This window comes from Echeneis naucrates, chromosome 9 (genome assembly GCF_900963305.1).
Source record: "Echeneis naucrates chromosome 9, fEcheNa1.1, whole genome shotgun sequence".
In the NCBI taxonomy this organism is placed as follows: domain Eukaryota; kingdom Metazoa; phylum Chordata; class Actinopteri; order Carangiformes; family Echeneidae; genus Echeneis; species Echeneis naucrates.
Genome location: NC_042519.1, coordinates 1,321,526 through 1,348,542, shown reverse-complemented (window position 1 = coordinate 1,348,542; position 27,017 = coordinate 1,321,526). Strand labels below are relative to the sequence as shown.

Genomic DNA, 27,017 nt, shown 5'->3' with positions numbered 1-27,017 from the left:
CAAAATCCTTCCGAAACTGCACTACCTGTTCTCCGTCATGCAAATCTGCCTTGTACCACCTACTTAGACTCTTTACTGGTTTTTCCCTAATTATTGGGATTTCCTCTTCATCTACTGCAAACTTTCGATCACTTAATCCTCCTCTACTTATTGAGATACTTCTAGGCTTACTAAGCTTGACTTTCATGCTCTATTAATCATCTCCATTGCTGTTGTGAATACTAATGGAGAAATTGTACACCTTGCCATAATACCTATTTCTACCCTCTGCCAACCTGTTGTAAAGCCTGCTGTACTTAAGCATAGTCTGATATCCTGGAAATATGTTCTTACTAAATGAACAACTACTCCAGGCACTCTAAAATAATCAAACACCTCCCAAATAAGACTATGTGGCACTGACCCAAATGTATTTGCTAAGCTCAGAAAATTACATGCAAGTCTCTTTTCTCACTTTTGGCTGCCTGAATCTGGTGAATCTGGCTGTAAAACGCCTTCCTTACATATTCTTTATTTTTTCTCTTTTCCCTAAGATATCCGGCCCTTCTGAGTACTGCTAGCGTACTTCTCAACCCCTCTTGCAACACATTAATTCCCTCTCTCTCTTCCTCTGTAGCTCTTTTCCACTGCTTTCTTAACTGTCTTCTTTCTTTCACTAATTTCTCAATTTCTCTTTGCCGTCTACACTTAGCTACCTGTACTCTTTCAACCCTCTTTCTATCTTGCACCCCAAATCTTTCTACACCATAGAAGTAAATTATGTCTCCCATCTTCTCTACCACTTGCGTTTCCTCCTAGTCTGCTCAGAATTATTGACAAGTCTCTGTTGACTATTTCCCTTTCTTTGCTACTATTTGCCCTAGGCCATTTAAGTCTAGCTTTCTGCTCCATATTTGTCTCATTGACTGGCCTATTCACCTCAGTATCAGCTGCATCCCTTCTTATAACCTCCTCCTCCACTTCGGTGGCTGTGTTGTTGATATCCTTTGAACTGTGGTTTTCTACCTGTTGCTGGAATTCAACTGACTTACTCAGTTGAAAAGTCCTGATCGATGCGGCCACACTGCCCTTCCTTTACCACACATCTCTTTCTTCCCTAACACACTCTAAGGCCTCTAACTGGTGTTACTTTCTACCAAACACAAGGAAAAACCTGGAGCTTCTTTCCCTCTAATCTACAATTTTCATTCTCTCTTTAAGTTATAATAATCAAAATTAAAAGAAATGAACAATTGAAACATATAATGTGTTGTATAATGAATTTATACGAGTTTCACTTATTTAATTACTTAGATTGAATTTAATTAATAAAATCAAGTTTTTGATGACATTTAATCTAATGGGATGCATCTGTACATGAATGCATTCAGTTCATGTAAATTTTAATTTTCACATATTTAGTTTCTCAAACGCATGGAGGTGTTGTGTCTGATAAGTATGGTCTGGCGGTTCAGGATTCTGACTGGTGTGGTTGTTGGATTTCAGAGACACAGTTCTTATGGTTAGACTGCTGGTGAACTGTGGTCTGTGTTTGGTCTGGCGGACCCTGTCGTTCAGTTCTGGACTGGGTCAGACATGACAGTTCTCCAAGCTTGAGCTGGCAGACTGGCATCTTTAGGTGTTCCTTTGTTTGGACCTTGTACTCTGAGGTTTCATTTGCTTCCTGAGGCTGATTCTCACTTTGTGACTGGTGTTGTGGTAGCTTTGAAGGGATGCTGGCCTCTGATCGTTCTGATGGCTGGTAAAGTGAAGATAGGTGCAGCTGTCTCTGCAGCTCCTCGGCACTGTGAGCTAACATGATGCTCACCTTCCTCTGGTGGGCCAGAGCTTCCTCCTTATCATTCAGCTGCAACAGGAAAGAAGCATTAAGATCATTAACAAATAAAAGAATGATGTAGGCTGGAATAAAATTTTTACATATCATTTGTACAGCTGATTGTGTCATAACATTAAAAAATACACAAGACACACACTGAAACTAAGAGGGGAACTAACGCAGTGGCTTAGGAAAACAATATATACCTTGACTGTATATACAGTGTATAAAAAATAATGACTCCAGGTGAACTTTATATTCATTGAGAGGCTCATGATATTACCAATGCTGGATGGATAATATAATGCTCATTAGAGGATAGAGATCCCCCTCGACCATGATCCTGTCGTTAGCTGAGTAGCTATGGGAAGCAATACAGAGCCCATCCTGGTAAATCTACCAGCAGTTTTTAAAGCCAACAAATATGTCTTGTATATTTTCCAGTGAGTAAGTCAAGTTATTGGCCAACAGATGTGTTCAAGGAGTTACTAACTAAGTCCAGCAATCTGTAAAGAATCTCTAGAAGATCATCAGTCATCTTCAACTCCAAACTTGAGGGAAGAAATTCTCTCAGCCTCTGGCCCACACTCATTAGAGGACTCCTGTTAGCACCTGTTAGGAAGAGACAGATATGATTCCTATAAATAACAATGCTGAAGATCTGAAAAGAGGCATTGTTAAAATAACAGTAGACATTTAATGTTAACGAGGAATATCTGTCCCCCACTAAGGCCAGATGCTCCTCCTCATGCTTGTTGTATGTAGCATGTTTATGTGATACTTATAGATTTGCTCTTATGATTGCACCACACAGTGGAGACTCATCAACATAAACTGTCTGGGTGGACACCAGTGAGTGAAATCTCTCTTTATATCTGATCTCAGCCTCTGTCCCAATATATCTCCATCATGTAATTTACTGCTCTCTGGTGGCAGCAGCAGAGTATTGTCTTGAAACAGTTGTGTGTCTTGTTTCTCATAGTCCAATAACAACTTTACTATACAAATGAACACACTGAATAGTGTTTTCTTACTGGATAATAAGTGAACAGTCAATGAAATTCAGCACACATCAGTTGTCTCATTAAGTTAATCAGCACCTCTGTCATACTTAGACCATGACTGGTGTATTAAGGAGAGATGTCTCAGACATTTATTCAGTTTACATATTTAGAGTTGTGACGTACATCATATCTAAGCACTTTGATTCTGATTTCTCTCTGGTGCAGATTCATGAGGTGTGGGGCCACTACGTGTAGTGGTTCTCTGAGCAGGATCTGAGAGTGAGTCAGGAAAATACAGATGTCTGCAGTGTAACTCTATCCTGCTGTGATATTATTTACTGTATTACTGTATAATTCAGAGGATTTTCTCTGTCATCTCTTCTGTATTTGATTATCTATTTTAGTCACCACCCTCCAGGCCAGAAAAATAAAGGTCTATAGCTGAGACTAGACTAGCTTCAGGTATATGCATCAGTTTAGGAAATTCCCACAATGTGGGAAGTGATGCCCAACAAGTGACATCAAATTCACCTTCAGCTTTGTTGTAGTTGGTCTTCAGAATGTTGGCCCCAGCCGGCAGGAGTAAGCGTTCACTTCGTCTCCTCAGCTGCTGCTCAAAGGCAATACGAAAGGCATCAGCAACCATCACTGCCTCTTCTCTCTTCGACTGCTGAGCATCAAGCTGGAAAACACACATACACAAATAGTTACATTATACCGCTATCCCACAGCAGCATTGTCTAAATGGTCAAAAGGAATGAGAGGAGTTCTACCTCTGCCATAGATAACTTCAAAAAATTTTAAATGAAAAAACACAGATACATTTTTTAGTTTCAAAGTAAAGAGGTGCTGGTCAGAAGGTCATAGGTCACTGGACCAAAGACTAGTCTCTATAGAGAACATGAGTTCAACAAATGCCTAGGTCCTTTACAATTTCAGCTATTACACGTTCTTTCATCTGTGTTTCACCTGTGTCCATAGTTTTCACCCTCTTCTCTGTGATGATGTATAAAGTTGCTGTGAAGTACTAACACTGACATGCTATTGTTACCTAAAGATTGCAGAAACCAATTTACACGTTTCACCTATTTAAAAGTTGGGTGGTTTATTAAACCTGAGGTAAAGAAGAGCAGATCAGAAGAACAAGCACCAGTGACATTGGCGCTTGGCACAGGTTAAGTGATTGGATTGGATTGGATATGTTCTACCTCCTGCTGCAGCTCAATGAGTTGCCTCCTGCTTGCAGCTGCAGCCCGACTGCAGGGACACACTTCTACAACTTCTACAACTCCAGGACAACGACAGGCCCCCAACACTGCCAGCTGCAAGATACAGAAGTTCAAGAGTGCTGTTACGACCATTCCTGCATAAGTTAGTTGCATATTAAACATTTCTTAGAGCACTATATATATATATATATATATATATATATATATATATATATATATATATATATATATATCTGTGTATATATATATATATATATATATATATATATATATATATATATATATTGCAGAAACCAATTTACACGTTTCACCTATATATATATATATATATATATATATATATATATATATATAGTGCTCTAAGAAATGTTTAATATGCAACTAACTTATGCAGGAATGGTCGTAACAGCACTCTTGAACTTCACATATATATATGTGTGTGTGTGTGTGTGTGTGTGTGTGTGTGTGTACACTAAATGTTATACACACTTTCCTATTCATTTTAATGAGAAAGTGTGTCCAAACCTTTGACTGGTACTGTATATATAATGTCAACAGTCTTTGATTAATTTATTAGTTCAATTCATTTCAATGTAGTATTTGACTCCACAGTCACATCTTTAGTGTGTTATGGTTTTATGATAATGAAACTGACTAATGCAATAACAATGTACATGTAAAAGAACAACTAGAGACAAGTGAGTAGAAGGTTAACAACAGCTATATACAACACATTAGTTTCATGCACTGCCCTGTAGTGAATAAATGTAATAAATGAATAAATAAAACACCATTGGGAGGATGCTTATTGTGTGAGGTCAGTGGCATGGAGTCTTGACCTAACTCTCTCTATGATGTTGAGTGATGCTCTCTCACCTCTAGGACACTAGCATCTCCTTTCTGACTGTACTGAGGCTTGGTCTCCTGGTAAGTTCGCTTCTCTTTCACATTCAACATGGAGAGCAGCTCCACACACTGCCGATTCAGAGCTGCATGCCCAAACACACACGCACACATATATTTACATGCATATACATATATACACACACAACCTTTTGATTATGACTGACCTTGAAAGTTAAAGCACTGGAAAAAAATATTTTTATTAACTTGTTAATTCCGATATACATACGACTCTCCACAATGATCAACTTAACTTCAAACTTCACAATCTACATTACTAAGACTTTACCAGTGTTCTCTGCTCGGAGCTGTTGGATCTCACTGTCTCTCACCTGAAGACTTTCAGCCAGACTCTTGTTTTCATTTGCAATTCTGAAAAACAACAAGGTTACAACACAAACCATCGAACAACGCACAGATGAGTGTTTGTGGACTAAATCGGACCTGTCGTGTTTTTGTTCCCAGGACTGCTCAGATTTCTTCATCTGGACCTGGTTGAAGTTGAGCTCCCACTGCAGACTATTCACTTCCTGCAAGCAGAAGCAGAACAGATCATCTTAAATGTTTTTCTAGTCTAAGAGCTCACTGATCACTATTAGGAGCACCACACCAGCACTGGGTAGTTCCTTGGGTGTTCTTGTCATGAATCCACCAGGTGTTACTTTTCCTCTGAAATTTGCTTCACATTGACATGACTGCATCCGTGGTAATCAGATTTTTCAGTGGCACATTCATTCTTCTGTTCTACAACAACTCAAAGGTGCCCTACAGGATCCAGGTCTGGAGAGCATTATGCCACTTGACATAGTCACTAAAGGATGTAAAGTGTGGCCATTAAGTAAGGAATATCATTGCACTACCACAAGTCCAAACTGCTGAGAAAAGGAAGGTTGGGTCCATGAATTCATACCCATTTGTTTAGGTGAAGAACCAAGAAGAACCAAACCAATGGCAATCAGGTTTACTTGCAAGAATCATCATAAACCTTGGTAAAAGATCAGCTGAGACCATCAGCTGACCATCCTTGCATGGAAATTGCTATTTTTCAAGTCATGTCACATTACTGGGAGAGTTAAGAAGTCACTTAGGTCTGAATTATAGAGGTTCAACTCTGAGATGACATCCTACAGTCTCTGTCTCTGCTGCCTGTGATAAGAGCTAATGTGCAGAAATTTTCAAATATTTTTCATGGGCATGAATGTCATTAATTTTGGGCTTTTAATTATTTATTTGAACGGTTCTTTCTCTGGGGTGGAATGATTATACAATGTACAATGTACAACTAATGTACAACTTCAATGAGTTGTACATACACAGGAGGCGGAGGAGGGAGAGAGCTAGAAAGTGGGCTGCCCCTTTGGGGTTGTTGATGAAGTTCAGGATGTAGTGCGAAAAGCAAGGTCCAGGTCAGGACCAAGAGGAACACCCTACAAGGTCTACAAGCACTGTCCTAAGCTCCTACAACGGCTGCGGAAGATCCGGAAGGTTATATGGAAAAGGGGAGGAACAGCACAGCAGTGCCGATTCACTGAAGGAGTGTGGATCCCTAAAGAGGAGGACTCCAAGAACATCAGTCAGTTCCGTATCATCGCGCTGCTCAGTGTCGAAGGAAAGATTTTCTTCAGCATTGTAGCTAAGCGACTGGCAGAATTCCTCCTAAAGAACAGATACATTGACACTTCAGTGCAGAAAGGTGGCATCCCTGGGGTACCAGGCTATGTAGAGCACACAGGTGTGGTCACTCTGCTCCTCAGAGAGGCAAGGGAGAACAAGGGCGACCTGGTGGTCCTGTGGCTTGACCAATGGCCAATGTCTATGGCTCAATGCCCCACAAGCTGGTCCTCGAAGCACTGGAGAGGCACCATGTTCCCGCTGCAGTAAAAGACCTCGTAATGGATTATTACAGCGATTTCAACCTGAGAGTCTCGGCAGGATCAACAACATCTGAGTGGCACAGATTAGAGGTGGGAATTATCACAGGCTGTACCATCTCAGTGATCCTATTTGCATTAGCAATGCGCTCTGCACACCTGCAACCAATTCAGGGCTCATCAACTCCACCTCTTCCTGGCTGCTTCACCCACTCATCACCAGTTTGTCTGTTCACCTTTGTTGGTAGACTTGTGGCTCCTTTCTGAACCAGACATTTAGATGTTTTACTTGCCCATTTGTGAAACTGACTCAGTTTTTTGTCTCCTGTTTTCAGTGCCTTGCCTTTTGCCTCAGGGGCCTTCCAGCTCGTTTCCCACGAGTGCGCCAGTGAAACCAGCCTTGAGTTCTTTCAGAAGTTTTGCATTTTGTTTTTTCGCTAGTTTGCTTTTGCCCAGTTGTCTGGCCGCTTTTGAGTTTTGTACGTAGCCTAGCTATTTCCCCAGTGATTGGGATCACCTTATGTTCATTTTGTCCCTGCCCTATTCTGGAAATAAATCCAGTCTTCACTAGCCTGTCAAGTGGAGTATTTTTTGGGTCCCCCTGAACCTCCCCTGAAACATATGGGCTGGGCACCTTGAGTGCATGATGCTTAAATAAGTAAAATAAAAATAGATCTTCAATGATTCTTAAAAAAAAAAAAAAACAAGACTTTGGTGCACTAGTTTGAATTTATTGGTTTTTCTCTAATCCACAAACGGTCAAAATTATATATACATAGAGCCCTAATAATATTTGGTTAAATGTCACTTAGCAAGATTCACTTCAAAATGACAGTTTTAGTGGCTATCAACAAGCTTCTGGCATAATTCTGGCTGGATATTTGACCTCTCTTCTCAGTTGAATTGATAGAGGTGATTTAAATTGCTTGCTTTCCTCGCAAGAGGCTTTACACCTGGGCAGAGACAATTACAATAGTGTGCATTGCATTTTGTTTTAGCGTGTCTTTTGTTTATTTGGGATTCAGTTACTCTGTTTGCTTTATTTTGTTTTCTTTCCCCAAAATACCATAAATTGCAAAAGTGATTGGTGCTACAGATCTCTTGTCGGCTGTCACATGATCAGTGATTGCGCAATATCACTAGTTAAAGGACCAATACCCAACCCGTGAACTCCAGTCGCCTGCTCCGTTATTGTGTAGTGATATTAGACGTCGTCCGCGATCTCTTTCTCCTTTCTTTTCTTCCCCTCACACACTTTCACACGCAGTGACCAGCCGCCATCTTGGCTCCGACGGGTGCGTAATCGACGTACTTAGCTATCACCATCGCAAAGGCTTTCCATATTACTAGCCCATTCTTATTACATGTGTGTTAGCCGTTGTAGTTTAGTAGCTGATGTGTCATTGAATAATCAAACTCGAACAGCCATTTATCCAGAGTGATGTTCTTCTGAATAATTATTACATTGCCCAAAAATATACTACTTACAGGAAATAATTCTAGATTGACTCCAAAAGACTTTCCCAACTTGTATGAATCTACAACTCTCCTTGTGAGATCTTCACTGAGCTCCTTGGACTTTCCCATTGGCCTGAGTACTTGTCAATCAGGCAAAGAGTAACTACCAGCTGCAGTCAATCATGATTACGAACAAAAAGTTAACAGGGCTTGGCCTTGTCAACTAAAAAGACATTCAATCACAAAAAGTAAGGAAATTTGTGTTTGCTAGGTTATTTCTTTGTTATAACAATGATTCTACAAGTGTTCAATGGAGTTGAATGCTGGCAGGCCATTCCATCCTGTCCACTCCCAAATTCTGGAGGTAGTCTGGGATTGCCACTGGTTGCAGAATCTCATTTCAATATCTATCGCCATTGAGATTGCAATGACGACAAGCCTCATTTTTCCAGTGAGGGACATGCCGCCCCACACCATCAAGATGTTACTCTTTCGTTGCAGCAATCAATAGCATTCTCTGTGTCTTCTCCAAAGTTTGACCCCATGATCCAACTGCTGTGGGCCAAATCTGGAGTCATCACTAAATATAATGTTCCTCTACATGTTCAGGTTTCAGTGCATGTGATGTCAACACCAGCGCAAACAGGCCTGATAGCAAGCCTCCTGGCAGCCCTATGAGACCTGGCTGTGTGCCATTTGTTCTGGATTGTTTGGGCAGAGAGCCATCGGCCATATTGCCCTCCAAACCTTGACTGCAAATTGGTAAAAGACAGCCTATGGTACCTAAGTGCTGACAGGGTGAGGAAAACTCGTTAGCACTTATTGTGGTGCTGTCTTCTTGGGACGATGGCTTCGAGGCCTATCTCTGACATCCCCTGACTCACTCCAAATAATGTTGCAACTTGGTTTTCCAGAACAATCAGCTTGAAGTTGCCCCATCACTCAGGCCATTTCCAAATCAGTCAAACGGGGCATGCCGATACCTGAAACAGACACCTACTGACCACTGTAGCAGGACTCATGCTCAAAGGTGCTGCCCATCAGCTGCCAAAATAAGTTGTTTGCCATTGGCAGAGAAGATTTGGCATATTCTTCATGGGCGCATCCCCCATACTCAGCTCTGCTGCTCATCCCATAAATGCATGTTCCTTACAAATGTGGCACCATTTAAAAGGGAAATAAACAGGCTTTCCATCGGTATAAGATTCATGTCCAAGAGGCATTGTTGCAACACTACTTTAATTTCAAATTCATTTGAGCCTGTATGTACAATTTTGACCATGTGTGGATTACAGAAATAAATGTAAACTTGTGCACCTAATTCTTGTTTTCAAAAATCATTATAGATCTCCATTGAATAATCATTCCACCCTGGAAAAAGAGCAGTTCAAATAAATCATTAAAAGAACAAAATTAATAGGACATGTCCATGATGACAAACCTCTGACCCCAACTATAAATACACACATACATATATATGACCTATCTTTCATTTTAATGTTTTGAGTAGGAATTGTATGTGTAATGTGGTATGTGCCTGCTCTGTAATGAGTCCCCTTATTCAATCCACCCACCAACGAACTGTAATCAGTCAGATTGAGACTCTGAAAAGAGAAATTTCTCATTATGTCACTAGTTCTAGACTGTTTGTTTTTGATGAACGGGTAAAGAGCAGTTACTGTCTGTCTGCATACACCTGCTGTAGCATGTTTAAGCAAACAGACCAAGCCCTTGTTTGAGCAGCCTGCACTAACAGGACCTTCAGACCACAGAGAAACAATTACCTTCTCCAGAGCTTTGGCCTTCTCTTCACATTTTTGCAGCAGACTTTTAGTGTGAATCGTGGCTTTGTCAAGGATGGCCTGTGTGAAGAAGAAGAGAAACACTTTTTGGTTAGTGACTGAAGAAGCAGATTCTTCAGGTTTTTATTTCAAGACAGAAGCTTAATTCCATCTTTGACTGGAGGCACTGACAAAGCTCTGACAAAGAAGCTTCAGCCAGAAGGACTGGATTTCAAAAATAGTCTGACTGTTATATGATGACTGAAAGTTTCTGAGTCCAACTGCGCAACATTGCAAATTCATAAGCACAAAGTTCCTGATGAATCAACAACACCACCTGTATTTAATTTAGAGTAAACACAAAAACTTGTGCAACAAAAGAAATGGTACAGCCTCAGTGAACTCCCTTACAACAAACTTTTCCCTGCCTATGTGCCTTACAGACAATATCTAACTAGGCCAGTGAGCAGTGATAGCTAACATGTCTTTGGGGTCATTGGGTGAGAAAACTCCTTTCACCGGTGTTCCGTCTAGTTGGTCCCACAACACCTCCAGGAGGCTAGACAGTGATCACTGGCGTCCCAGGGTCACCCCCCTAATGCCAGCCATCACTGCTCCTCACACAAAGACAACTATCTCAAACAGCACTACTGTCAACTATTCTGACCTCTCACCAACTGCACCAGTGAAAGCAGGGTGGGGATACAGACCCTGGTCCGGGTAGGGGGGAGAAATAGAAGAGGTGGAGATAAAAGTAAGGATGGGATACAGACTCTGGTTCGGTGAAAGTATAGAGGGTGCAGGAGATGGAGGACAAGCTACACTAGCAGATTCAGCAACCAAACCTGAGCAGTCCTATAGTCAAACCAAACCAAACCAATACAGACCAACTCAACTGGACTAACCGCTTGGTCTCAAAGAGGCTCAAATAGGCCACACCCTCCACTTAAATACACTTCCTCTTCCTCTCTGCTTCTCCCTAGAGTCTGTCTGTCTTAAGAGCTCCCCCTGCTGGGGCCCCAGCTACTATTACTTCTTCTAATCCAAATCCACTGACTGGATCTTATGGCCTCATCCAACATTTCTTTGACTATTTTCCTCACACTCTGTCCCCTTCCTCCTAACTCCCTCAACAAAGTAACAACAGATCTTGCTACAAACCCTCTACATCCTACTTCCTCTGGACAAATCCTAACCTTCCACCCTCGTTGCTCAGCATCCTTACCTAGATCTGCATACCTGAGCTTTTTCCTTTCATATGCTTCTTCAACTGAATCCTCCCATGGCACATCAGCTCTATGAAATATACTCTCTTTCTAGTCCTAGATCACAAAATTGTATCAGGCCTTAGCTTCGTACAGGCTATTTCCTGGGGAACAACAAGCTTTCTTGTGACTAACCTGACAACCTGACAGGATGTGCTTAAGAGTTGCAGTACCTGAACACAACAAACATAGCAGGTCTCCATTTATCCAGAGTTTTAGGCTCTGGGGAGTTGGCAATACATCATACTTTGCCCCTATCAAAAATCTAATACTACTTTCCTCCATACTCCACAGCTCTTTCCAACTAAGCTTTTTCTTCTCTAGACCTTACCAGTTCAACCACTGTCCCTGCTTAGCCTGAGCCACTGCCCTTGCACTCCTTAAATATTCCTCCTGTCTATGAACCTGTTCTACAACTAGCTTCCTCTTCTCTTTGGGACCTGCTCTACTCCACACCAGTTTGCCTGGGCCAAGCTCCAAGCCTCTCCGGCCTATCTGTACATTACGCACAATCTCTGTATGGCTAAGATTGGCTTTCACTTCCTACACTGCCATTCTTGGATTCCATTTTCTCCCCTTGGTTGGGTTTGGAACCACCTTACTAACTACCACATCTTTACTCCCAGATAACAGGAGCTCTGTCCTAACCTTAGTACATTTGAAATCCTCCACTAGACTAGATACTGGGAGCTGAAGTATGCCTTTCCCATACAGTGCCACAGTGCTTAAACATCTCGGAACACCAAGCCACTTCCTAATGTAAAAGCTTACTAGTGTTTCCATTTTCTCTGCAGCAGATATTGGAATCTCATATACCGACAGTGGCCACATCAACCTGGGAAATAATCCAAACTGCAAACACCACAGCTTCAACTTTCCTGGAAGTCCTGATTTGTCTGTTCCATCCAGACCCTCAGCAACATCCTTCCTAAATTGCACTACCTGTTCTCCGTCATGCAAATCTGCCTTGTACCACCTACCCAGACTCTTAACTGGTTTTTCCCTAATTATTGGAATTTCCTCTTCATCTATTGCAAACTTTCGATCACTTAATCTTCCTCTACTTATTGAGATACTTCTAGACTTACTAGGCTTGATTTTCATACTAGCCCACTTTAAGTTTTTATGGAGTCTCTCAAGTATTCTTTTCATACATGGCACCGTTGTAGTTATCAATGTCATATCATCCATGTATGCCCTAATTGGTGTAAGGCGCATCCCATTCTGCCGCCTCTCACCACCTTCAACCCACCTAGAAGCTCTAATAATTACCTCCATTGCCATTGTGAATGCAAATGGAGAAATTGTGCACCCTGCCATAATACCTATTTCTAGCCTCTGCCAACCTGTTGTAAAACCTGCTGCACTTAAAACATAGTCTGATATCCTGGAAATATGTTCTTACTAAAATGACAACTACGCCAGGCACTCTAAAATAGTCAAAGGCCTCCCAAAGAAGGCTATGTGGCACTGACTCAAAAGTATTTGCTAAGTCCAAGAATATCACATACAAGTCTCTTTTTTCACTCTTGGCTGCCTGAATCTGGTGCCAAATCATGCTAGTGTGCTCTAAACACCCTGCGAAACCTGGTATTCCTGCCTTCTGTACTGATGTATCTATTAAGCCATTCCTTTCTAAATAACTGGCTAGTCTCCGTGCGACTACACTAAAGAAAATCTTCCCCTGGTCTAACATCCATTTCCTGATCTATCTCCCCTAATGATGGCATGTCAGGTAGAAGCCCGACAACTCTATTCTGCTTAATATCTGTGTTTTTCAGGTACTCTTCTACTTTAAGCTGCCCTCCCTTTTCCTGGTTTAACAATCCTTTAACAAACTTGAATGAGTCCCTGTAAAACACTGACCTTACATATTCTTTCTTTTTTCTCTTTTTCCTAAGATATTCAGCCCTTCTGAGTACTCTTAGCCTACTTCTCAACACCTCTTGCAACACATTAAAGTAAAGAAGTAAAGTAAAGAATGTGATGTGTTGCAGGTGAACATCATTTAATCAAACTCCTGAGAGCTTTGGGTAAATAAAATCTGTACACTGATGTGATTCCTGGTGTGTGATGAAGGTCTTCAGGAAGTGTTGGTCTACCTTTCCCTGTAGGATCTTAAGAGCTTCATATTTGCCTTCCAGATAACGATGAGCCACGTCCAGCTCAGAGCATAACACATCAATCACCTGTCAAAAAAGCAGAGGTCCCAGTTACAGTTCATTAGGCTGGACAGGCTTATCTTTGCAATAGTTGTTCTATGTGACTCTTCCTACCTCACTTGCTTCCTGCAGTCTGTCTCTGAGCTCATCTTTGGACAGATTAACCAGAGAGTTTCCTGATTCACATAAAAATTATATGTCAGAGTATGATAGCTTGTGTTCAGATGGAACAGTTTTATACGGTCACGTCAGGGACTTATAAAGTGACTGAGCTGTAATCAACTTGGCCTCATGGTTTAATCGCCTGCTGAAAGTTGCAGGAACATTGCATTGTTGCACAATTACATTATTGTGTATGTGGTGTCTGGTGATTGTTAGTTGCCCTTTAATAATTAACCAGTATTATTTATGTGGTGAATAAGTTGGATAACAATTTAAATTGAAAGGATCTACACCGTTTGCAGCAGAGCGGCAAAGTGGTTAGCACTGTTGTCTCACAGCAAGAAGGTCGTTGGGTTCTATTCACAAACCTTTCTGTGCAGTTTGCATGTTCTCACCGTGGTTACATGGGTTTATTCCAGGTTCTCTGGTTTCCTCCTACCATCTAAAGACATGTATCTCTAGGTTGACTGGTGGCTGTAAATTCCCCGTAATGACTCACACAAGTATGAGTGTGAGTACTGTAATTTCCGGACTACAGGACCCCACCTGAATATAAGCTGCAACCACTAAATTTAAAGAGAAAAACAGTTTTGTACATATATAGGCCACTATTGTTTATAAGCCGCAGGTGTCGGAAATATGGGAGGAAATGGCATATGGCAGGAATTATGTTACCCAGAAAGATTTCCCCTTTTCACCAGAGTTAGAATAAATGTACATAGAATGATTATCACAGTATTGCTCTACTTTTACTAACCCTGCAGGGATGCAGAAACTTGTGTTTTTCTTACAGGAACTGAGATCATACCTGACGGGGATAAGCAACGACCTTCGAAGAGGAACATGAAAACAGGAGGAGGCTGAAACCAGATTACTTCGGTTATGAACTAGCTCCTCAAAGTGTTCGTGTGTCATGTTTCAGAGGCGTAACTTGAATATGATTATTCAACAAGCATCTATTCATCTACTACGTTGCAGCTGTTGGTTCCCCGCCCTTTAGAGCTGCAACTTCATATAACTAGGGACCACCCTAAGGAAATAAAGAGGGGAGAACGGAAGAGATACGCCAGAGCAGTTAGAGAATGTAACTGAACATATCTCTGTCTGTTCTCCTTGCAAGTAAAAATGAGCGCTGTTGTCCTTTGTCTTTCTTCCCTGTGTGTTTAATAATGTTTTAGGTGGCTTAAACCTGACAACCAGATCCATCCATGCATTGCTTTGTGTCAGGTTTTGGGTTAATGCTGGTGTTTAGTGTTCTGTCCATGTCACTTCCTGTTTTATTTTGTAGTCCTGGTCCCTTCGTGTTCCCGGTTATGTTACTTTCTGGTTGTGTCCCATGTTGATTGTCTTCCCTGCCCTGATGTGGATCACCTGTGTCTTGTTTACCACTGTGTATTTAAGTCCTGTTTTCAGTCTTGTCCTGGTTGGATTGTTGTTGTTTCGCTGTGTCGTTGTCCATGCCCTGCCTTGTTGCCTTGCCCATGCTTTGTCGTTTGCCCATGCCAAGCTTTATTGTTTTGTCGTTTTGTCCTTGTTCTCTCATTCTGTTTATGCTAGCCATAGTTAAGATTAAAGTTGTTTTGTTTTTTTTGTCAACCACCTGGTTTTCCGGCTCCTGCACCTGGGTCCACCTGCACGGGGGACGCACCGCGTTTTTCCCCGTCCTTACACTTTGTGTGTTTTCCATGATAACGGTGTGTGCAAAATAAATGACTGATCTGAAGAATTTAGTGTTGGTGCCTTTATTTTAATTCAAACTATTTCATTGGTCTGATGTGATGCTAAATGTATTGGCGGCATGAGGCTTGTTACCCAAAAAAATCCATGAATTAGCCACATAGTTGTTTAAACCGCAGGGTTCAAAGTGAGTGAAAAAAGTAGTGGCTTGTAATCCAGAAATCCAATGCTTGTCTGAACCACGGACAAAGCATTCATCCATACATCTTCTACCACATTTCCGTTTCTGGGCCACAAGTGGTGCTGGAGCCATTACATCACTTTTTACACTTATTTTGCTACAATAGGGTTTTACCTCATTCCTGCCAAGTGTCCCAGGACCCACACAAGCCTAATGCTGCCATGCATCTGGTTTCATCACAATCCAGTCCTGCTTTCATCAGACCAGAGAATCTAGTTTCCCTTAGTCTCAGAGTCCTTCAGCTGCATTTTATAAACTTACATGGTGGAAAGACTCTTACATCCAGATCAGTGGAACTGCAGCTATCAAAGTTACCCTCAATATCAACACAGGATCTCCAGAGCTCAGCGTCACCATCAGGTTATACCTCTTCTTTAGCACCAAGCCACTTCTCACTGATGTATCAGTTTGTCCTTACTCCAGACTTCATGCTAGGATGATGGAGGCCACTGAGCTCTTGTCATTTTAATAAGGTTTGACATAGCCAAATAAAGGTCTGTCCATATAATGTCTAATCCACACATTTACCACAGTCCCAATCAAAGTGTACAAACCTCTCAGAGATTACAAAAATGTTTTTTCACTATGGAGAACTGAGGGATGATGTATTTAAATTGTATCTCAAGGAGGCATCCTTTGATAATGTTGTAGGGGTCTAAAACTTTCTGACCAAAACCTCACTGCAGTTTTGGCTTCCTTTTAGCTCTATTTTCTGTCTATGCTAGCTCCTGCAGAAACTTTTAAACATACTTTAGCCTCTGTGACAGAGTTTGTCTGAGCTCACATGGTCAATAACATTTTCTAAATTAGTTTAAACACTTTTAAAAACCAAACCCTAACCCTAATCCTAACCAACATTGTCTTTTATAGGTAAATAATTGTGTATTTATTATTCATTAAAATCAAAAAGTGATGTTTGTTGTTTTAGCTTGTTTGTTCAAGGTAAAATGAGCCTTTATTATGTGATACTTACTAGGGATACGTACATCTATCGATCTATCTATCAACCACTATCTTTTCAACGATCTACATTATCTATAGCTGTATTTGTACTCGGAAGGGGCAGGACTTAAATCAAAAGTGGGCGTGGTTGATGCCAAAAGCTGTATTTTTAAGCCTGAAATTGATAAAGGTTGACCAAAGTTGCTATATTTATTGTAAGCCTCAATATATTTTTATTTACAGCTTAATTAGTATAACACCAAGGTAAAAAAGTGCGAGCTGACCGAAAAAAAACCTGACTCAGTGAAGAAACAGTGAGAATGAGAAACGCGATGCGGGCTGCATGCAGCAACGCTTCTGTTACAAATCAAGTTTGTACCCCATAACTCCATAAAGTGGCGCAGATGTGAAACGTTTGGTTATAAAAGGCTATTATAATTGATTATGTAGTAGTGTGGATGTAGCCCAACTTGTGCAAGACCTGGTTTTTATCGCTATTAGGTTAAATGATGATCTTACCGGGGGGTTCGATCAGGTAGTTGTAAGTATCGATGTATGTCACCTCTGGCCATTCAGTGTGATCATTTCTCCATGAAAATGAAGAAAAACAGAAGGAACAATGAGAAAGACCCACATATGTGAGTTTTTCATTGTACCGTTTTTTCTCCGGTACAGCTAGCGTGTTAAAATACTGTGTTTTTTAAATTGTGCCGCCAATTGTTTTCCCCTCCGGTGGGCGTTGCTTTCGTGGGTGCGCTGCGCTCTGTCTCTATCGCCGGACAAGCACGGATATTGACTCATATTACTGATACTCCTTTGAGCCGAGTATCCAGCTCAATCCTAATACTTACCACAAGGTGGAATCGCCCAGCGCACTCTTTGCTGGGTCTCTGTTGTTCTCAATCCAGTAATCCAGACCTGTTCTCCTGGATGGCTGTTGGACCTGAACAGGGTCTCAGACAAGCTGGCAAAGCTTTGGCTTCTCTTGTCAGTGAAACTAGATGCTGCTCTGGCTCCTATCCCATCACCCAGGTCGCCATCCACCATGTCATCATCCAGGCTGCAGGCCTCACTGACCCTCTGCATCTCAATCAGATGAATCTAGGTCGATTGATTAATTAACCCTGCAAAACAATCATCATACTGGTCAATTTACACTTGATAATTGATGCAAAATATATTTACACAATAACTTCTGGTGGGACTGTATGTGATGGTTATAAATCGCCATCTTCAGAGGTTGCATACATTAGGATGTTATCTCTGGTTTTATCAGACCAATGTGGAAAGGACAGATTTACTGTCAAAAAAATTACTACTATTACTACAGTCGGAAGTGACAATTAATAGGTGACTTATTATTATTATTATTAGCCCCCCAATGGAAAATCAAGAAAAAAACAAAAATCTCCAAAGTGATGTTAAATAGAACAAATAATTAGTGTCCAGTGTCACTATTGCTATCCTGTGTGTTTATTATTCTTACCTTTTTCTTATCCTCTTCTGTAAGAATTTTGATTTCAAACTCGTCGGAGGGCTTTAAATTCACCCCCACAGACCAAAGCCCATCATCTGGGGCCTGTTTGGGATCGGTGTGCTATGGTTTTTCTGGGTAGAATACGATATTTTGGCACCGTAAACGGTGAAAACATGGCCAAAAAACTCAATTCATTTCTACTGAGAGACAGCGAAAATCCCCCAAAATCTTCGGTTTTTTCATACCTCTGATACTTTGACATACTTCCAGCTACACAGTCCATTTAACATTTAAAACTGAGGAAAATATGTCCTCTTTCCAGTCCTGTTTTCATCTTTCTGATATCTTTTATACTTATCGATCAGCGATTGTTCAAGTGTCATGCTCCTCTCACCTCATTTCTGCAGAAAATTTCAGTTTCCCTTGTGTGTGTATTGCATGGAATGTTGGCTTAGAGTGGAGGAATCTTGAGTTGAAGTGCATCAGTAAGTTGATGATTATCAAAAAAAAAATTTGTAAATCGCCCGTCACAGGAACACAGTTTGAAGTACACACCCTCATTTACTCCGAAGTAGTAGAGATTCTTGTCCTCTCTTGAAAAATGTGTGTTATTGTATTTTTCTCAGGCAGAAAGGAGAGCAGTTCACATTTTCGTATGTTTTGAAATTGCACACACACACACACACAGACATATAGACAGAGGGGCACACAAAAATACATCCAGACACATACAAAGAGACACAAATATACAGACAGGCAGTCCGATACATAGGCACATACATACATACATACATACATACAGAAACACATAAACAGACATAGACAGACACACACACACAAACATACAGAGAGACACGCATACAAAAACACAGCCAGACGCATAAAGACTCACACAGACAAATGTGAAGACACACACAAACCCAAAGAGATACACAACCACAACCAGCTGACACACACACATAAACATGTAGACATGTAGACACATAAAAAAATACAGACACAAACACACGGCTGATGAACACTGACTATGGCCATCAGTTTGAATCAATGTGCTCATTCCTGACTCCATATGAGAGCAGCTGATCAACTGTTACTACTGACATTTCTGTTAAACTGCAGAGCACACACAGAGACAGATATGGGGACGCACTCAAACACACACACACACACACAGACAAATGTACAGACGCACTCATACATATATACAGACAAACACAGACAAATATATAGATGCACACACACAGAGACAAATATACAGAAGCACAGAGACACATATACAGACACACACACGGACAAATAAACAAATGCACACAGACACACAAATTTACACACAAAAGCACATGAAGAGACAGAAACAGAAAGACAGCTGACACACAGACCCACACACAACAGATAGACAGCAGTTTTTACAATCGTGTCAAAGGGTGTATGTGTGACAAGGATGAAAATGAAAGGACTTAGGTTTGGTCAAAGACGTTTTGCCTCTTATCCAAAGGGCTTTGTCAATTCCTAATGCCTCGGTCTGACTGGTCATGTTGACGTCACTGAAGTCACTCTCGAAATTTCTGCCAAGGAATTTTCTAGTTTTACATGCAGCTTTTTCAAACTTCCTAGGTTTAATTTGGATGCTTACATCATTTTACTTTGCATTCAAACTAAATTATTTAGCAAAAACCAAAAACTCCAGGGTCAAAAGTATTAGCCCCCTGATTACCCCCAATTGTTAATCCTTCTTGCAGGATAACAGCCTGCAATCATTTGTTGTAGTTTTCAACAAGTTTCTGACACTTCTCTTGAGGAATCCCAGCCCTTTCTTTGGCAAATCTCTCAAGCTCCTCTACATTTGATGGCCATGGGCCAGGGACCTTGGTCTTCAGTTCACCCCACAGATTCATTCATTCATCTTCATCCAGTTATCCGGGGCCGGGTCACAGAGGTTGCAGTTCCAGCAGATGACCCCAAACTTCCTTTTCCCCAGCCACATTGGCCAGCTCTGACTGGGGCATCCCAAGGCGCTCCCAGGCTGGTGTGGAGATATAATCTCCCCACCTGGTCCTCGTTCTGCCCTGTAGCCCCCTCACAGCTGGACATGCCAGGAACACCTCCCTTGGGAGGCGTCCCGGTGGCATCCTTATCAGATGCCCGAACCACCTCAACTGGCTCCTTTCCACGCAAGCAGCAGCTCTACTCCGAGTCCCTCCCGGATGGCCGAACTTCTCACTCTATCTCTAAGGGAGACTCCAGCCCCCCTCCTGAGCAAACCCATTTCAGCCGCTTGTACCTGCGATCTTTTTCTTTCAGTCATGACCCATCACTCATGACCATAGGTGAGGGTAGGAACAAAACCGACCAGTAGATTGAGAGCTTCTGGCTCAGCTCCCTGTTCGTCACAACAGTGAGGTAGAGCCAACGCAATTCCACCCCTGCTGCTCCGATTCTCCGGCCAATGCTCTATCTTACCCTCACTCATGAACAAGACCCCAAAATTCTTAAATTCCTTCACTTGGGGTAAGGACTCATTTCCTACCCGGAGTACGCACGTCACCGGTTTCCTGCTGAGAACCATGGCCTCTGATTTAGAGGTGCTGATCCTCATCCCAGCTTCACTCTTGACTGCGAACTTGTCCAGTGAGCACTGGAGGTCACAGACCGATGGAGCCAATAGGACCACATCATCCGCAAAAAGCAGGGAACTGCAGCCCTCCTCTCCCACTATGCCTTGATATCCTGTCCATGAAAATCACAAACAGAATTTGTGAAAAAGTACAACCCTGGCGGAAGCCAACCCCCACCTGAAACAACTCCAACTTGTTTCGGAGAACCTAGACAAAGCTCTCGCTTTGGGAATACAGAGATTGGATGGCCCTCAGCAGAGACCCCCTCACCCCATATTCCCGCAGCACCTCCCACAACATATTCCGGGGAACCTGGTCTTACGCCTTCTCCAAGTCCACAAAACACATGTAGACTGGATAGGCAACCCTCTCGTCCACCGGGGAAAACTCCAACGTAGTGGTGCACAGCCACATGCTTTTGAGTATCCCCACACCCGCCTGGCACCTCACCCGATGAGCAACTCCAGAGAAGGATAGAGTCCAACCCCTCTCCAGGAGCAGGGATCCAGAACCAAGGCTGTGCATAGAAGCAAGCCCCACCAGATCCAACTGGTAACGCTCCACCTCCCGCACAAGCTCTGGCTCCTTCACCCCCAGCGAGGTGATATTCCATGTCCCCAGAGCCAGTCTCTGTCGCCCAGGTCTGTGTCGTCGAGGCCGCCCGCCTTCACTGCCACCCAACTGGCAGCGCACCTGCCCCCATCGGTTATCCCCGCAGGTGGTGGGCTCACGGGGTGAAGAAAGTGCCATATTGCTTTTTCGGGCTGTGCCCGGCCTGGCTCCGTGGTATGCCTGACCACCATTTGCTCGCTGACTGGTGACGGGCCCTCCTTCCCTCCTTCCCGGCCTAGCTCCAGGTCTTCCTCCAGGCAGGGTCACTGTTTTCTTCCCTTTTTGTTCCCTGGGATCTCGTGGGATCTTGTGACCCCACAGATTATCAGCAGGATTCGTGTCAGGGTTTTATGCAAGCCAGTCATTAACTTTCACTTTGGTCTTCTTGAGGTAGTTCTTCACCAGGAGCAACGCATGTTTTGTGTCCTCGTCTTATTGGAAGACAAAGCGACGATCCACACCGTTCTGCTGCTGACTGCCTCAGATTTCTTGCAAATTCATCACATATCCTTATTTCTTCATGACTCCTTCCACCATGACAAGATTCCCAGTTCCAGACACATTTAAGCATCCCCACACCATAATACTTCCATTATCTGTTTCACTGTGGGGACGGTGTACTTTGGGTTGTAGGCTTTCTTTCTCCAAATATAATGTGTATGGCAATGTCTCTATGTCCAAAGAGCTCTAGTTTTCTCTCATCTGACCAAACGGCACACTTCCAATATGTAATAATCTTTCTCCAGGTTGTCCTTTGCATACTTCAGTCTGGCTTAAATATGTCTCTTCTGTAGAAGTGGAGTTTTTCTTGATCTGCAACCTTGCAGTCCATTCCTTTGCAGCACTCTAGTGATGTCAGACTCGTTCTGTACTGTTTGACTGTCTTTGAATTTCTTGACTTACTTCTCCTCAAGAACGCCAATATCGACCCCTCGGTGCAGAAGGGTGGGATCCCTAGATCCCCTGACTCTTTGGAGCACACAGGTGTAGTAATGCAACAAGAGAAGCTCATGAAAACAGAGGTGACCTTGATGTGTTTTTGTTGGACCTGGCCAATGCCTTTGGCCCAATACCACACAAGCTGGTTGAGCTTGCACTGCACCGCCACCATGTAAGATCAAGGATATGATCTTGGATTAGTATAGTGGTTTCAGGTTGAGGGTCACTTCTGGGTCAGAAACATTAGATTGGCATTACCTTGAAAAAGGAATAATAACAGGCTCCATCTCTGTTATCCTTTGCCATGAACATGGTGGTCACATTGGCTGAGGTGGAATGCAGAGGGCCCTTGACCAAGTCAGGTGTACGACAGCTACCGATAAGAACCTACATGGTCAACCTCAACATCAGTCCCAGGGTGCAGGTGGATCTTACAAGGTCTTGAGAAACTCATCACCTGGGCCAGGATGAGTTTTAGAGCAGCCAGTAAAGAGTTTGGGGAAGATATTTAATGTAAGCTTGAAAGATGCCGCCACCATCCAGAAGTCCACGAAAGAGCTTGACACTGGGCTTGCCAAGGTCAACAGGTCTAGTCTACCTGGTATATTTAAAGCCAGGATCTACCAGCACTCAATCCTGCCTAGACTCTTGTGGCCTCTGCTGCTCTACGCAGTCTCAATAACAAATCAAATCAGATTTATTTGTATAGTGCCAAACCATAATAACGTTACATCAAGGCACTTAACATATACAGCAAGTCTAGACCAAACGCTTTATAAAATTATTATTATTATAAAATTAACAACAGTTTAGTCCCTTGAAAGGAAGGTAAGGAGGTAAGGAGAAGTGGCTGGGCTTTCCAAGCAGCTTCACCAGCGCATTGTGTGGAAAAAGCAATACCTTGCAGCTATCATTCAGTGGACTCAAGGAGTTCATGGTGACTCACATGTGGGAAGTCCTCCAGTACAGGGATTCCTGGGATGCTCAAGCATCAGCAGCTGGTATGCAGTGGGAGCATGGACCAGATAGGAGAGTGCATTGCAGCCCTCCTGCTTGCTTTGCACTGGAAGAGGCTTATTAGGACATCTCCTCAGCGGCTGCCCAAATGCTCTGGCAGATGGCTGCTATTGCTGGCGACATGTGCAGCTATTTACTAACCGTTCTTTCCCCAAAGTCTCTGTCTCTCCCAGCTCCTCTCTCTCTCCCTGTCCTCATCCTGCAGGTGGTGAATCATCACTACTCCATGTTCCCGCCTCACCTGCTGCTCCCATATCTTCATGAACGCCATACAGCATCATTTCTATGAACTGCATGCAGCATCATGTTCCTGCCTGCAACTGCAACTGCAACTGTATTGAATATCCCCTCCTCCTGCTCTTGCCCCCCGGTTCTGCCCAAGGTTTCTGCCTCTTAAAGGAAGTTTTTCCTTGCCACTGTCGCCAAGTGCTAGCTCATGGGGGGATCTGTTGGGTCTCTTTAAGTAATTTCATTAAATTAAAGAGTTTGGTTTAGACCTGCTCTGTATGTAAAGTACCTTGCCTTTGTTATGATTTGGTACTATTTAAATAAACCTGATTTGATTTGATTTGATTTGACATGACCAGGTGCTTAAGGCAGTTGCTGAGAGTTCAGCATCAGCCATTAACACTGGCAAACACCCCCACTCACCAAAGAAAGCTGGAGAAAAACAGGCCTTCTCCACACAGCCTCTGAGTGGCAGCTGCAGGCTGACCTGGGAAAATGACTAACATTCCCATAGCATATTGTAGGCAAGGGTATATGTTCTGAGACCTGAAACACCTTATGACCCCAGGCCACAACACTGATGATGTGACCCAGTGTATCCTGTACATGTTTCTTGAATAGATCCCTTCATTGTATACAAACATTCCCAGCCTAGCAAGAATGCACACTCAGCTTGGGGCCAGAAAATGCCAGAGCAGAGCATAGAAGAGAGCATGGATATTGACGATCCTCCACCAAATTATTCGGAATATGCACTTTTATTGTCCATTAAGGACCATGAGAAATACCTCAAAAATTACTTTAGTCTGCCTGAGCCAGCTTCATGAAAAGATTGGGCAGACGATGTTAGCACGTTAGCATTTAACGTAAATTTTACTTTCTCTCTCTATGTTCAACATAGCATAGAATCATCTGTTATTTTATCCTACTTAGATTAATCCTCCTTGTCCACAATTGCGGTTATATGAAAACATTTGTTGTCAGAATGAAGCTGACTGTTCTCTTTAGCAAGTAGGCTATCGCACATCAAAATTCTGATTGAATGGAACGGTGATTGACAATGGCTTTGTAAAGTCATAATCCAGGAAGGTCACAAGTTTGGATATTTTTTTAAGAGAAACTTGACAGAATAGCAACCAAAACAGCAGAGATCTTTTGATTTATTGTGTGCTCTGTTAAATTAGACCAATGGAATGGCCCTTAGGCAATGTGATGTTTTCCCATAGACTTTGGGAGAGTTCAGTGGTTTTCTGACCCCAAGCTGAGTGTGCATATTTCTGTGATGTTGCGCTTGAAGGGGTCTATACCTCACTCTAGTTCTTGACCCTTGGAAACATTGTGATAACTTTGTATATACTTCTTCTGCTTTGTGAGCATCAACAATTATTTTTCTTAATCTAAATATTTAGTTTTTAGCATGATGCTTTCTCAAGTCACAGCTCAAATTAAATATTTTTATTGTGTATATATTGGGAGAAAATCCTTAGTTTTAATTTGATTTGACAAGTTAAAACACATCATTGAATAACAGTGGTTTGTGTTATGGCTCAATAAAAAGGTCAGTTCAGAAATAGTTGATAAAAATGCTTGCTTTCTAAAGATAACTCGTATGTTTGGAAATTTGGATGTAGAAAGCTCCTTGCTCTGTTAAAAAAGCATTTGGGGAAAAAAAACCCAATTTCATAGGGGAGTTGAATAATTTTGTCCTCAACTGTCTATATATATATATATATATATATATATATGGATAAATAACGCTGTGGATGAGGATTTGATATATATATATATATATCAAATCCTCATCCACAGCGTTATTTATCCATATTTGAGTAAAAGTACAGTTGCACCCCAAAAAAATGACTCCAATAAAAGTCACCTTTTAAAATACTACTTGAGTGAGAGTCTGTAAGGATCTGATATTCACTGTACTTGAAAAAATTTATTGGATAATAAATGTGCTTTAAAAGTATTGAGAGTAAAGGTATTAAGTATTTTTAACACGTGAATTCTGTCAAAAAAGTCACAGTGACACACTGCTGAGTGGGAGCCAGTTTGTCCTCAGTAAACACACACTCATTCACTGACGCGCGCACACACACACACACACACACACACACAGGGTAAATGCAGGGATCCTGAAGTTAATTTCAATACCTTTTTAAGACTTTTTAAAGACCTTATTTGGGGGTCATGATCTATTTTAGTACCTAAGCACCACTTCAAGCTGTCATCAGCAACACAAATTTAACTAACTAAACAGTTGTAGTTTTAAAAGCCCCACCATACAACAGAACTCATATAAACTGGCAAAGAACAAACCTTGAAAGAGTACTTCAAAGCCAAAGGCAAGATTTATTAAAATGTCTTAGGTCACAGCAAGTGACACCGATCTATTCACAAGGACAACTTGGTGTATAGTATAATTACTGATCAAAACTCATGACGTGCCACGATTCATTTACTTTGTACACAGTGCACAGTGTGGGACTTGAAAGCGTCGATGCCCATCAAGGCAAGCAACAATCGATCATAACACTGAACGTTGCCAAAAATAAAAACACTCCCACAAACTGTAAGCATATTACTTCGTAATGAGGTATATTGGTAAGAAGTTTATTAATTCGTTGCAATACACTACTGCTAGTGTACCATTTATCCAATAGTAAATACCGGTCTTCTTTTGGTGCTTCTATCAATTCTCAAAGTGAAACATATCGAAACTTAAAAACAATGTATAAATGAACAGCTCAAGGAGTGACAGGTTTATGTTTCATGTTTTCCTATTGATGTGACGATGCTGTTCCTGTTTCTTTTCTCATAGTGCTTTGCATCCGAATTCTATCAGTTACGATATTTTAAAAGTTGTTGTGAGGCCTGACAACGCAACTATCTCCATTCAGTTCATGTCATTTGAAGTTAGGGTAGAAGTTTATTTTTGTCATACGTATCAAAACATGATCATAATTACAACTTTCTCAATTAATATGGTCTGTTGTAACTTAATTGCTTCAAAACAAACTAAATAAGTAAATAATCTTGATAAAATGCGAAAATTTTAACTGCTTATTTCACTCATTTCATCATCATCATTTCATTTTGAAAACATTTATCATGTTAATTTCAATTATTTTCTGAAAACATCATTGACAGAATAAACAAATACCACACTTTAACCAGAAAACCTTAAGATTTACCTGTTATGTTAGTGAGCCCAGCCGTCAACACCTGCAGCTCTGAACCAACAAACTGCCCTTTGGTTCAGTTCGGTCTCCGCCGACACAGACTGAAACAAGGTAAACTAACTAAATATAAACCCCGAAGTGAAAACTATCACGTTATATTTTGCATTATTATTAAATGTTAATTCCATCGAGGCCGCGTCTCACAATACTGTAGGATCCGCGGATGTCCTGAATCCTTCCAATCAAACTGTGGCTTGAGTCTCGGGAGTTCTTCCGGAGTTCTTACCTTCAAAATAAACCAGTTTTTAAACATTTAAGTACCGCGTACAGAAACAGTGGAATGCCACGTTTTTTGTGTTACTAGTCTAGCCTTTCTAATCAAAATCATTATTTATTCTTCAAGTACACTGAAACTGTAGCCCTTTAGAAAACAGTT

General features: G+C 41.7%; 1 protein-coding gene across 3 annotated transcripts; it reads right to left on the bottom strand.

Moving 5' to 3' along the window:
• Window positions 1-689: 689 nt before the first annotated feature.
• ccdc125 (coiled-coil domain containing 125) lies at window positions 690-26,913 on the bottom strand. 3 transcript variants are annotated; one of them, XM_029511036.1, is made up of 12 exons: window positions 26,594-26,911; window positions 17,363-17,635; window positions 13,604-13,665; window positions 13,430-13,516; window positions 10,066-10,143; window positions 5,397-5,482; window positions 5,242-5,324; window positions 4,926-5,038; window positions 4,029-4,142; window positions 3,352-3,502; window positions 2,310-2,428; window positions 690-1,846 (listed from the first exon to the last, which is right to left on the bottom strand). In XM_029511036.1, the coding sequence occupies exons 2-12, from the start codon at window positions 17,595-17,597 to the stop codon at window positions 1,451-1,453; spliced, it is 1,524 nt and encodes a 507-aa protein (XP_029366896.1). In that variant the 5' UTR covers window positions 17,598-17,635; window positions 26,594-26,911; the 3' UTR covers window positions 690-1,450. The 3 variants fall into 3 exon arrangements, with proteins under 3 accessions (XP_029366896.1, XP_029366895.1, XP_029366897.1); XM_029511035.1 differs by having other exon boundaries at window positions 5,242-5,482; window positions 26,594-26,912; XM_029511037.1 differs by lacking the exon at window positions 4,029-4,142 and having other exon boundaries at window positions 5,242-5,482; window positions 26,594-26,913.
• Window positions 26,914-27,017: the final 104 nt, after the last annotated feature.